The sequence below is a fragment of the Solanum lycopersicum genome, chromosome 3 (genome assembly GCF_036512215.1).
Source record: "Solanum lycopersicum chromosome 3, SLM_r2.1".
Classification (NCBI taxonomy): Eukaryota; Viridiplantae; Streptophyta; class Magnoliopsida; order Solanales; family Solanaceae; genus Solanum; species Solanum lycopersicum.
Window position 1 is genome coordinate 61,708,474 of NC_090802.1, and position 14,167 is coordinate 61,722,640.

At 32.0% G+C, this 14,167-nt stretch overlaps 2 protein-coding genes and 1 non-coding gene across 4 annotated transcripts; all 3 read left to right on the top strand.

Moving 5' to 3' along the window:
- The first annotated feature begins 3,883 nt into the window (after window positions 1-3,883).
- TRM3/4 (TONNEAU1 recruiting motif 3/4) lies at window positions 3,884-10,107 on the top strand. 2 transcript variants are annotated; one of them, XM_010320559.4, is made up of 6 exons: window positions 3,884-4,067; window positions 4,904-5,097; window positions 5,386-5,456; window positions 5,853-7,934; window positions 8,019-8,160; window positions 9,117-10,107. In XM_010320559.4, exons 2-6 carry the CDS (start codon window positions 4,944-4,946, stop codon window positions 9,944-9,946), a joined length of 3,279 nt encoding a protein of 1,092 aa, XP_010318861.1. In that variant the 5' UTR covers window positions 3,884-4,067; window positions 4,904-4,943; the 3' UTR covers window positions 9,947-10,107. The 2 variants fall into 2 exon arrangements, with proteins under 2 accessions (XP_010318861.1, XP_010318863.1); XM_010320561.4 differs by lacking the exon at window positions 3,884-4,067 and adding an exon at window positions 4,117-4,242.
- A 561-nt stretch (window positions 10,108-10,668) lies between these two features.
- TRNAT-CGU (transfer RNA threonine (anticodon CGU)) lies at window positions 10,669-10,740 on the top strand. The gene has a single exon. It is a non-coding gene; the product is annotated as a tRNA-Thr (tRNA).
- A 47-nt stretch (window positions 10,741-10,787) lies between these two features.
- Window positions 10,788-11,657, top strand: LOC104646595 (psbQ-like protein 3, chloroplastic). The gene has a single exon (XM_010320558.4). It carries the CDS (start codon window positions 10,937-10,939, stop codon window positions 11,459-11,461), a length of 525 nt encoding a protein of 174 aa, XP_010318860.1. The 5' UTR covers window positions 10,788-10,936; the 3' UTR covers window positions 11,462-11,657.
- The last annotated feature ends 2,510 nt before the right edge of the window (window positions 11,658-14,167 follow it).

Sequence of the window (14,167 nt, forward strand, 5' to 3'; positions counted from 1 at the left end):
TATTAATTTCTTGTTTAAATTAAGATAAGATCTAATTAACAATTACCTATTTTTAATTTAAGGCTTTGGTTTGACACCAAGTACAAATAAGGTTTGTTGGGTGACCATGGACCACAAATAATTTTTTTTCTCTTCACATTGTATTTTAATTAGGTTCTATATGTATTTCAATCAATATCATAAAAAATTGGGGAAATTAATTAAAGGTAGTTGTAAATGAAAGATGAAAATGAAAGTTTAATCCAATTAAATGAGTTGAACATTTCAACTATAATATTTGCATTGAAACGTAAGTTAAATTACATTTCCATAAGCACAAAAGATAATGAGTTATAGCGGATGTCGACATCTTTTTATTTTTAATTAAAGATTTCGAATTTGAATTTTTTTAAAAAAAAATCTCATTGGGCTCACCTCCATAAATGAGCTTTTTAATGTATAAATTTAAATTTAATCGAACGTAGAAAAAGAGAAAAAGATTTGAAATGTATCTGAATCATGATTGAAATTGTTGTAACAATACCAAACGTTCGAAATGACTTTATACCCTGTATTATTTAATAGTATATTATAAATGTATATATGTGTCTACATGAACATCATAACAATTGCATCATTATAGATAGTAATGTGTCTACGTGGGTATATATATATATATATATATATATATATATATATATACACACCTTTAAAATACTCTATTAAATAGTGTATAGGGTAAAAGGTCCTTTGATATCGTAATAACACTTTCGATCAAAATTAGAATATTTTTCAAACCATTTTTGCTTAAAAACGTAAATATAAAAGATAATTATAATTTAAAGATATAGTAATATAAGGCACGGATGCAAGGGGAAATCACCATCAAATCTTTATTAGTTACATACATAATTTGTTGAGGTGACCTTTTTTCTAATTAAGAGAGTTTGATATTTTTTTCCCTAAATGTAAATTGATCTCTCTCTTTAAGGGTATTAGTCATTTTTAATTTACGTATGATAATTTTAGTATTCAGATCAGTTTATGAGCCCTCGATAGGTAATATCTTATATACTGTCAATGTATTTGTTAAATAATTATGTTTATCAAGTTTTAAAGTAATCAAAAGAAATCACTTAATTTAAAATCAAAAGTGATGGTTTAATTACGCAATTTATTAGGTGTTTGTATGGTCTTTGTGGAACTCATCCACTAAAATATATTCCAAAATTTTTTGTACGTATAATTTGCTCTTCTCTCAAAGATGTTATAATTATATTATGGACAAATTATTTTAACTGATCAACTTTTAGCTCGTATGATTTTTAAATTTTCATATCGTGCTCTCATATTTCTAATCAAAATTACTCGTACTTATTTTGAAATATGTTAATTTTTAAAGTGATACTATAAACATAATTTTAAAATATTTCAGTCTTTTTAAATTGCCAAAAAACAAAATTGTAGTTCAATTGAATTTATTTTTAAATAAAATATCCAAGGGTTCTGCTTTTAGAATAGGGTCAAATCGCCAATAATTAGCCTTAACTTCATCATTTAATTGTGACTCATTAATTTGTATTTAGTTTGAATTTCCGTTTATGCCCCCCTACACACCTTCTCTAGACTCTAAAATTGGTCAAGAATAATAAATGTTTCACAAATCTAAAAAGTATTTTCTCCGTTCGAAACTATTTGTCATGTTGTGCTTATCGAAAATTAATTTGACTAATTTTCAAAAGTTAATTAGATCACATTAATTCAATATTTTAAACAAAAAAATTAGATATTCTAAAACTATATGAAAAGTACTATAAATTACAACTTTTTGCATATTAACATGACGAAAAAATACCTCTTAAAATGTAAGTCAAATTTTTTATAGTTTGACTCTAAAAATACAAACCATGACAAACAATACCGAACAAAGAGAGTATTTAATTAACATCATTATTAAGATTTCTTTGTTAAAATTTTTCTTAATTTTTAAGAGTAAGTTAATTCCTTAATCCATATATTCAACACTAAAATATATATAAAAAAAAAGAAGATAAATAAATTAGAATTTAAAAAAAATACGATTGAAAGCTATAAGTGGATTCCTTAATTGTCTTAAAAAATTTTTTTGTTGTCATATAAATTTAATTTATGGATAAAACTACTAGTTATTTCTTATTAAAAATGACTATTTGTGAATTATACCTTACAATTTCCTGGTTTATACGCAAGGGGGACGTATTATTAACCTGTCCATTAATTTATTCAATTTATCAAAAATTAAATTGATACGTAGGCCAAATTAATCAATGCTTTCCTTGTCAATTTTCTTCTAAAAAAAGAAAATTTTATTGATATAATAATAATAAAACTCATATTTTTTTCTAATACAAATAACTTTTATAATTTAATTCGCTTATTTAACACCTAATTGTATAATCAAATATAAAGGAACCCTTAAGTACCAACAAGATAATAAGTGGTTTCATTAATACCGGCCATCCATTTAATTCTGTGCCAGTTTGTGTAAACGCGTGCATTGCAGTCTTAGGCTGTCCTAATTAAACCATGATTAGCCCATTAATACAAAAATTATTATTTTACACAAGAAAAATACCCACTTTTTAATCTGGATTTCTGACACTTTTTCCATTTTTTTTATTTCTATTAAAATAAATAAATAAAAATTCCTATGGAAATAAATAAATAAAATACAACCTAGTCTGCTCATTCTTTATGTAAGTTGACATTATTTAATCTCATTTTTTAAGTGGCATGTCTCACCAAACTATTACTCCCATTCATTTGTAAAAGAAAAAGAAAAAAAAGCCAATTGATTCTTGTATACCATTAGCAGTTGAGAGTTAAAATATATATTTTAATTTGCTTATCATATTTTTTGTTTTTTAAATAATTTTTTAATTATAAATTTCCATTTGATATATTTAAGATGACAAAATTAAAAAGTATTATGTTGCCTTTTACATTTTTTAGTGTAAGATTACATAATTTATTTATTTTTTAAAAAATCGTATCAAGTTAAAATCAAATAAATACTGAAATTTTCTTCCTGTTTATACGCGTTATATCTTAATGTGTTTATTAAAATATAAATATTGTTGAAAAGAAAAGGAAAATCAGATCTCACCAGCCAAAGTAAATTGTTAGGTGGGTATCACTAAATTCAAGGGCAAAGTAGTACTAATTTAAGCATTTTGATAAGAAAATGTGCATATAAACTATAGCTTAAATTAGCCATGATCCTATTTAATAAACTCACTTATATGGCGACTTGACACCCTCCACGTGTCCAAGTCTGGACATATCAATAATATAATATGAGGTCAATATTTGATAAATTAAAAATTAAAATTGATTTAACTCTATATTAAAAAAAATAGACTTTAAGGGTAAGGGTGCATCAAAAAGATAGAGGGAGTTTTAATCAAATAGGTAAATGAAGGATATACTTAAACATTTTTGAATAGGTTAAGGGTATTTTTAATTCTTCTCTGTATCTAAAATCATATAGGAGATCAAACAACTTATTCATAGCTAATGTTAGGGAGTTTGAGTTAACTGGATGTAAAGTTTTCTTTGTTAAGAAGCATTTTACTATTAATATAATTTTTTTGATGTGAATTCAAATTTAATCAAATCTTAATACGAATATCAAATTGAAAAATAAAAAAAACAATGCTAATATGAGACTGACATTAGAATCTACAACAACTAAAATGAATTGAACACCGAGGGTTTATTCTTAATTAGAGGATTGAGATTCGAGTTCTTTTGAGTATAGAGTTATCTTCATTAGAAAGAGTTTAATCCTCAATACGCGACAACCTGAGATAAATTTAAATTTAATTAGGCTTCAATATAAGTACCGAACGTCGAGGTAAGATAAGAAGATAGGAATTGAATGGTAACAACTTAAGGACATGAATTAGATTAATGTTAGCTAAAATGGTGTTTAGAGGAACAAATTTGTGGAAGCAAAATGAGGTGAAGACAGCATCACATGAAGATGCAGACAAATTTAGACCCACCCCCATACCCATGTAATTCAACTCACATGGAAGAGGGAAGGGGTAAGGCACTGCAAAACATCTTCTCTCTCTTTACACTCCACATCAAGATATGCATACTAATAATACTAAAACTAGTACTAATTATGCTGTTAGTATCAATCTTGATTATAGTACTTTAATATTTCTTGCCAACTCCTCCCTCACTATCAACTCATTGGCAAGCACATGTACCCCTGTTAGTTTTTCTCTCTCTAGTACTACTTCTTGTTTCAATCTCTGGGGCTTTTTCTTCTTTCTCCAAGAAAACAGCATTTCAAACATTTACCTATGGATCTACAGTGATAGACCCTTTACAGTTTTTGCACTAGTGCATTCACTTTCTTGGCAACTGAGAGCTACTTTGTGATTTTCACAATTTGATGTTACCATTGCTTTTTTCCTCAACTTTTTAGGCTTCTTTAAAGAAAAATCAAGAACCTGATTTGTTCTTGTGGGGTGTGTTAGTTTGTTCCACTTTTCATTAGTAAGAGATCGATTAAAATTTTGTGCATTTTTCTGAAGTACTGGAGAAACAAAGTTCATTACCTTTGATTTTCTGTTGTAAAAATCAAATCTTGGTTTTTGGGGTTGTTGCTAAATGATGAAAACTGAATGATTTTGACATGTATAAAGTATGCTGCTGGAGATGATTCAGGCTTGTAATCCCTAGCATTAGTGGTAATGGTGCCTAGGAGAGGTTTTCCAATTCTTCTTTGTTGTGTGTGGTTAGGAACTGACTCCAGCTGTGATTGTGAAGATATATTGACTTTTGACTATCTAGAGATATGAGTGATAATGCATTGATTGGCCAATGAAAAAAAGTGAGTAATAGTTTAAAGAGGGATTTGACTTTATAGGTTGTGCTGTGTTGAAGAGGAGAGGAATACAAGTAGAACCATGGCTGCTAAGCTTTTACATTCATTGACTGAAGATAATCAAGATCTGCAAAAGCAAATTGGATGTATGACAGGGATTTTGCACATATTTGATCGTCAAAGTATGCTTGCTAGTAGGCGCCTAATCGGCAACAGCCCCAGAAGGCTCACTTCTGGTAATATTTCATTGTGTTGTGTCTAATTCTATTATATCATACATGTTCATTGTAGAATCTAGAATGTGTTTTACTTTCTCTTATGTCAACAACAATATTGAATAATGGTGTTTGCTTATTTGTTGAAAATGTAAAATCAATATTTCATCCATGTTCTCATGTAAAATTTTCTAGGATTCTTCAAACGAAATTCGAGATATCATACTTATATATAACAAGGGGGTGCTTCAATTGTTTTTTTTTTTTACTGTACAAGTTTTGTAACATCATGTGAATGACTTCTTACAGGCAGCTCTCACATTGGCAGTGGTACTTCTGAGAAAGAGTACACTAGCACATATCCAAAATCACCAGCTATGGTAAGAGTTATTTGTGCTAACTTGTTATCTCTCCTCTCTCTCTCTCTCTTTCTCTTTCGACTTTGAAAAATATATTCATTTGAGCCAGTTGGAATGTTTATGAGGTCGTTAGCATCAAACAGTTCATCTTGAATGTGATTGACAACGATGTAGACACTACTGAGTTGTATGTTTGCATAGGAAGACTTCTGAGTGATGTCTGATGATAACTTGGTTTCATTTTTTCTCTCTTTTAAAAATAGCAATTCAGATAATTGATGTGTTAGATTTGAATCCACTAATTTCTTTTCCATCTCACCAAGTCTGTTGAATGTTTAACGACTCTTGTATCTTTTGACAGCTGAATTTCTTTGATATCATATCCTGAAAGCTTGATGGCACTGCTTTTCATTGCAGGAAAGCCACACAAACAAGACTGTGCAAGATAAACAAAGATTGTCTACAGAATCGTCGAGACCATCATTCTCATCTTCTTCACGTTCGTCTTCCTTTTCTTCTCTTGATTGTAATAAAACAAGTCAACAAGAGCCCTTAGCTTTTGATCGACTAAGTTTTGCTGAAACTCCTTCAAGAGAACCAGCTGCAGGCCAACCAAATGCATCACCACAATTTGGTAGGCAATCTCTTGACATTCGGGATGTGGTTAAGGATTCTATGAATAGAGAAGCTCAGAGGTTCTCAGCTGGACCTGCAGTGAAAGAAGAGGTGGCAGAATCGATGTCAAAGCCCGGGGATTCCCCAAGGCCAGTTCAGACTTTGAAAAACTTTGACGGGGCTTATGATTCGGGCCCAAATGGGAAGCAGAATTCGTCTGTTGATCTTAAGGAATCTCTCAGAGTTCTTGCTAAACTTCGGGAAGCTCCTTGGTACTCAAGTGAACATAGGGAACTTACAAGATCATTATCATATCATTCAAAGGATACTTCTACATTATCAGTCTCGAAAGATGCTCCTCGTTTCTCATATGATGGGAGAGAAACAAATCATGTACCCTTTGAACAGCGAGACATTTCCAAATCCACTCTTAAGCTTAAAGAGCTACCAAGACTTTCCTTGGACAGTAGAGTTAGTCCAGTACGAAGCTTGAACTCAGAACCAAAATCTAATTTCTCCTCAAAATCTATGCAGAAGGATAGTGGTAATACCAATGCAAAGTCACCAACTCTGCAGCAAACATCTGGGACTCCGGCTCGTCCTCCTAGTGTTGTGGCAAAGCTAATGGGTCTTGATACACTACCTGGTTCCATGTCATCAACTGACAACAAGATGGGGTTGAGCACTTCTTCACAAGTTGAAGCACCTGTTTCTTTTCCAAGGTCTTCAGAAGTATCTGATCCGTGCAAACCTATCCGAACTTCTAATACCTCTAAGAACCTGTGGAAAGAACCTACTTCTCCTAAGTGGAGAAACCCTGATATGGCTATGAAACCTATATCCAGGTTTCCCATTGAACCAGCACCCTGGAAGCAACCTGATAGGACTCGAGTGTATGAGAAACCGATATCCAGGACAACAAAAACTCCAGTAAAGCCAGCCCACCCCTTTCCTTCTGTTTACAGTGAGATAGAAAAGAGATGGAAGGATCTAGAATTCACCCATTCAGGCAAGGATCTAAGAGCTCTTAAACAGATATTGGAAGCAATGCAGGCAAAGGGCCTCCTAGAGACAGAAAAAGAGGAGCAGGATTCAAATTTTACTGGTCAGAAAGAGCATCACCAGAAGTTTGCAAGTCCTGCACAGAGTGCAAAACTGGCGAACCAGAGAATGAGGCAGACTGATCAAGTGACTGCTCCAACAAAGAGGGGGATTAATTCTTCAAGGAATTTTGAATCCCCAATAGTGATCATGAAGCCAGCAAAATTAGTGGAAAAATCTGACATTCCTTCGTCTTCGATGATTCCACTTCATGGTGGTGACTCTGTCAGTAGAAAGGGTAATTCTGTGAGCAGGGCTGCTAAAGAACATCAACCTAGAACTAGTCATGGAAACAGTCCAGTGAATCCCAATGAAGCAAGAAGAACTTCGAAACCTCCACAGATTTCAACAAGGTCCCAACAGCTTCCTAAAGAGATCATCTCAGGCTCAATAAAGAGCTCAGGATCCATCAGTCCAAGATTGCAACAGAATAAACTGGAGCTAGAGAAAAAATCTCGGCCACCCACACCTCCATCTGATTCCAACAGATCGAGGAGACAGTCAAACAAGCAACATACAGAGGCTAGTTCCCCAGGCGGAAGACGAAGGCCAAGAATTTCAAACATCCAGCAACATGATGACCATGTGAGTGAGATCAGTAGTGAATCAAGGAATTTGAGTTGCCACGGGAATAAAATTTCTGGTCAATCCAATGGGAATGTGGTAGCAGAATCAAAAGTGGATTTCGAAGTTACTAGTTTCGAGCGCTCTCTTGAGATGACAAGCAGCCCGAGTTCATCTATTGATGCATCCAGTTACCTGAGATGTGACTTGGTAGAGAAGGTAAGAAATTTCCATTTATTTGTGCATTTTATAGAGTACTTCAAGCAGGCCATTACATGCTTGACACTGTGACTTCCATTTCAGAAATCAATTCGGGTGCTCTCTGAGGATGAAATGTTAACTGAACCTGCTCCAGAGTATCCAAGTCCGGTATCGGTTCTTGATAATGCTGTATATATGGATGAATCACCCTCTCCTGTGAAGCATACTCCAAAAGTCATGAAAGGTGCTGCTTTCCCTTAGTATTTTTGTGAAGAAATTATAAGCACGTCTACATAAGCAAATATGAGTGGAAATAATAAATGAAACTAGCTCCTTATGTGGATGACATGTTGGGGATATATTTTTAGATTTTGTTAGCTGAAACTAAACATCTGATCAGGAATATTCACTTTGCAGTTATCCATCCATGGCTATACAAATAAGTGAATGCCAGCAGAATTTTAAATAATACAAAAGGAAAAATAAGTAGAAGAGAGACTAAATCTCTGAATAAAATAGGCCAAGGACAGCGTAAGGAAATTTAGAAGTTAAGTCTTTTGGGATGTTGAAGTGTGAGCAGGATTTCTCCAATAACAGCGATAGCAAATGCCCAAACTTGGCTCCTTAGGAGTTCAGACTCAACTAGATCAAGAGACTATAATCACTTTGAGAGAACAAAGTGAAACATGAATAGTAACATGTTAAGCTAAGAAGGCACTTACATCTATATGTACATCTATATGGTCTTTATATGCACTAGATTTTTCAGTTCTGGCTTTTATGCTTTCATGTTCTGGTCACTTATGTCAGCTAGAATAGCGGAAAATGGTAGTAAACCTTAAATAATTCTTCTCATCACAATGTTGGCTCCGAAAAGAACTTGCTTGCTCAAGATCAGGCCATCCACACTGGACACCAGTTTATTCACTGCACTTGAACCTCCTTTGTTTTTCAAAACTAAACATATTGGAGTTCTAATTCTAGTAGGAAAAGTAAGATCAATAGCAAATATTTTAAAGATGATCAAATGAATTTATAGTGAACATTCAGTAAGAAATATCAGATATGAGTCTCTATTATGTTGTCAGAGTCCCTTGTCTAGAGATTAAAACAGTCCTGACTATTCAGGTCTCAGAATATATACACTGCTTAAGAAGTTGGATTCTATTTGTTTGTCTCATTTCTGTTATTCTGTGACAGATGAAAGCTGCAACACTGCTGATAAATTTTCCAGTCCGCCACAGTGTGATCGATCTAATACTCTTGCGATTGATGCCACCAGTTCTGGTCTCTCCTCAGAAATCAATAGAAAAAAGTTGCAAAACATTGAGAATTTAGTTGAGAAGCTCAGGAGATTGAACTCCAGCCATGATGAGGCTCGCACGGATTACATTGCGTCTCTCTGTGAGAACACAAACCCTGACCACAGATACATTTCAGAGATCTTATTGGCTTCAGGACTCCTTCTCAGGGATCTCGGCTCAAGCCTAACTAGTTTCCAGTTCCATCCATCAGGTCACCCAATCAACCCTGAGCTGTTCCTAGTCTTGGAACAAACCAAGGCAAGCACTTTACTCAAGGAGGAACTCTGCAATGATAAGATGAGGCAGTCGAATCCAAAGGAAAAGATCCGTAGGAAACTCATCTTTGATGTTGTTAATGAGAGTCTTGCTGGAAAACTAATGCTAGTGGGACCTTCGTACGAGCCATGGTTGATGTCCCAGAAGCTAGCAAAGAGCACCCTGAATGCTCAAAGGCTTCTAAGGGACTTGTGCTCAGAGATAGAACAACTTCAAGCTAAACCATCAAAATGCAACATGGAGGATGAGGAGGATGAGTGGAAAAACATACTGCTGGATGACGTGGTGCATCGTTCAGAGAGTTGGACGATTTTCACAGGTGAGATATCGAGTGTAGTCCTTGACGTGGAGCGGATGATCTTTAAAGATTTAGTTGATGAGATAGTAAGGGGTGATGGTTCTGGTTTGAGAGCAAAACCAACTAGGCGTAGACAGCTCTTTGCAAAATAGTATCATTCCATTCTCGACTTCTCTTTGTTTTCCTTTTCAGCTAATTATATTGAGTAGTAAAATAATTCAGGAATACTCATTTGTGTGATGTATTGTAAAGGAACAATTGTCACTTAATTGTATTACCAACATATCTAATCAAGATCACCAGTGCAGAAAAATGTACTATATCCTGTATTATTTAGCTTTTGCTTGGTGCAAATTAAACATTCCTGTAGTATCACTAATCCACGATATATAGTATTAGACAATTTTCAACTCATTATAAAAATCATAATTTTTCCTACGTTGATTTTTCCTTTTCTCCTAGTTGGTATTAGGCTATCTTTACGTCATTAACTAGAGGTTTCGATTCGAGTCCTAAGTATGGAGAAAATCCTATTGGGAATTTCATCCTCGAATGGCCTTTGCCAAGTGCGATCCAAATTTAGTCGAACCTGGAAATCCTCCAAGAAAGCTAAATTTGTATTTTCTCATCAAATGTAATGTAAATACTTGAAATGTAAGGATTTCTCTTTCTTATCGGGCTTTAGGTGTTTTGAATTCTTTTTAGATATGATTTAAGAGTTTAAGTATTTAATTTTAAGATAAAAGAATTTATATAATAGTGATTTATATCGCAAAGGTATTTAGTATAATAACGTACGTGATAAATATGTGCAAAAACTTCATGATTTGTGAATATCAGATTTATAATTTTTATTGAAATTTACTATCGACGTGCCTCCGTAGCATAGTGGTAGTGCGTTCGCTTCGTAAGCGAAAGGTCGCGAGTTCGACCCTCGCCGGGGGCTATAATTATTTTTATTTATCATTTTTTTCCAATCAGATGTCCAGAGCTCTTCTGATTAAGAATGAAATACTTTCACAAGTAAACCATAACCTGTTATCTTCTTTTTCACCATAACTTTAATTTTTTGCAATACATCTTTTATTCAATCTTGAAAAAATAAACAATCAAAAACACCATATCTTCAAAAAAAAAAAAAAATGGCATTACTACCTTTAGTTCAAAAACCATTAACCCCTTTTCCTTCTTCCAATATTTCTAACAAACCAAAACCCAAAACCCAAATGTCCCTCAATTTCACCAGAAGAACAACACTAATTCTTTGCCCAGCAATTTCAATCAACCTTTTAAGTAAACAACAAAATGCCAATGCATTTGATTTCAGAATCACAGTTCCAGACCAAACACTTGAAGAAGCAGAGGATGGAATTAAAAATCATGCCAAAAATTTATTACAAGTCAAAGAATTATTTGAGGGAGAATCTTGGAAAGAAGGTCAAAAAGCATTGAGAAAAAGCTCAGCTTTATTGAAACAAGATATGTATACTATAATTCAAGCTAAACCAGGTATACAAAGACCTGAATTGAGGAAAATGTATTCAATTCTGTTCAATAATGTTACAAAAATGGATTTTGCAGCTAGGGATAGGAATGTGCCACGTCTATGGGAATGTTATGATAATATTGTCATAGCTCTTAACAATCTTATGTCAAGATTATTATAGTAAATGTTTTATATGATATTTTATTCGAGATATCTGTCACCTTCCATCAACAATAAGTATTAAATTGGAAAGGATCAACAGCTATTTCATTTGTGATTTTTTTTTTTAATTTAAGTTTTGCTTATTATGTTTGATGTAATTAAGAGCTACTCTTGTAATCAGAGTTATATATGTAATTCCTTGCTATTGAGTTTAACTTATGTATAACGAGTTAATATCTTAAAAGGTCACTGAAATATGTGAATTTATCGGGTAAAGTCATTAAATTTTATTTTATATCAATAAAATCATTCAACTCAACACATTTATCTACAAAACTCACTAACTTGACATTTATATATAAAAATCACTCAACTACATTTATTATTAAAATAAATTTAATATAACAAAATAAATTATTTGTTTGGCTATATAAACATGACCCCCCCAAAATAAATATAATATTTTTAAAACCAATTTATCCTGTTTATCAATTTATTCAGTTCCTTGTCCAATCACAAGTGAAAATGATAAAATTTTGGGTGTAAAATACATATTCATAAGAGATCCACAATCATATAACAACCAACTAGAGCCTAGCAATACAAAATCAATGAAATTTCATAAATCACATCAAGGAATTGAAAAGAAAAACCATTCGTTATTGTTGAAGAAGAAGGAAGTTGACGATTTTGGAACATGTCAAAAGAACAGGTCCAACGCAACTGACTAGAAGATGACTATTGGAACATGTCAAAGGAACAGGTCCAATGAAGCCAGTCTGGCAAATTTACAGCACTGCTGAAGAATTAGAGTCGCACTAGGATTAGACTGCCTATGTTAATTAGGATTATATCTCGTCTAGAATTATATTATGATCAGGATTATAGTACAACTAGGATTAAATTATTTATAATTGCATTATTATTATTATTATTATAGTAATAGTAATATGTATTTTAATAGTACTCTAAGTATAGTTAACTTAGGACTCTACGTGAAATTTTTATATGAATTTCTACCGTTATTACTTTTTAATTGTTTTGATTTATACACTATTTACTCATTTAGTTGTATTAATCATTAATATATTTGTATATGGAGACTGGACTCTTGGACCATCTAAACAAAGTAATCAATAGATAATGATTGTTTCAGCCAACAAAAAAAGAACATTTTTACGAATAGTGGCACAAAATAAAAAAAATGAAAATTGAAGTAACTTGGGAAATGCGGATTTATTCGGAGGTTGAATATAAAATCTTGACTTTTGAAATTCACATTTATGTGATATGTAAAATAATTTATATGGCATGTTAAATTTATTTGAGGATAAATTTTCTTTAAAAAAAGGAAGAGAAAAAACAAAATATGATTTTTGAAGTTTTATATATTTATGGAGTTTTAAGTGACCTATAAAGTATTTTGTTTTGTCTTATTAAATAAATGAAAAATGTAGTTGAGTGATTGATGATAAAAATTTTAAGTTGAGTGATTTTATTGGTATAAAATAATGTTTAATGACTTCACTTAATAAATTCTCATAGTTCAGTCACCTTTTAAGACATTATTTCGTGACTTTGCTTGATTTTTTATGTCTAGTATTTTATCTTGAACTAAGATGCAATTCTTTCCTATTTATTGAAAATTTTAAGGGATTATTTGATAACATGTATTTGAGAAATTAATAAATTCTATTTATTATAAAGTATATATGTATTAATGTATAACTAATGCAAAACAACTCATGTTGCATGTTGAATTTTGTTATTTGCTGGATACAATTTTGAGTTTGTATGTTGAATTTTGTTATTTGTTGGCTACAATTTTGCAAAATTATATACTCTCTTTGTTTTTATGTATTTGTGATATTTTTCTTTTAAGGTGAAATTGCTAAGTGTTTTATGATATATATTTTTATCATACTAATATGAGAAGAATTGAAATTTATAGTATATTTCATGTATATATATTTTTCAAAAATTCAAGTTTAAAATATTAAATTAATTTAATTCAATTTAGGTTAAAATATGAGTCATAATTGTTGTAAGGAAATGTGACGAAGTAAAAAAGGAACATAGGGAGCATAAACCACTTGGTTACTTTTAGCGATGATATATATACACGTTAATACAGAGCGCTAAATCTCTACTAGCGTTAGTCAATTGTCATTAGATTCAATATCAGTGTATAGACTTTCGAGACATTTACAAAGAGTGTTAATGGCCGTTAGCAATTAAGTTATTGTTAAAAGATGATTAATTTTGGTGTACTCTCTCAAATCTCAATTAGTAACATGCTTCAAGTGAGGGAAAAGTAGTTTGTTACTTGCAACTTTTTAGTTGTCCCCATGTACCAATGGCAGCTTTAATTCATCCTTTACACAACTATTCATTCAACATTTGGAATATATCTTTCCATCTTTGATAAATTTGGAAGCAAAGTTATAATTTGACATATCCTTTTGTGGGACTGTTGAATCAAAAAGTTTTGGAATTTGTGTTTCCATATGCCTTTTTCTTTCTTAATTCAGACTTAGGGCTTTAAAACTCAAGTTTTAATGAAATTATTCAGAAAATAAAACATAAGAAAAGATGTAATGGACCTTGACCATCGTGAGGGTGTTAAGAGGTGAATTTAATTGAATTTGAGCGAGTCAAGTCAAGGGACCTGTTGAATCTATCGAGACGGGATTCAAATTCACACACTTAAGCATGAGTAATATAA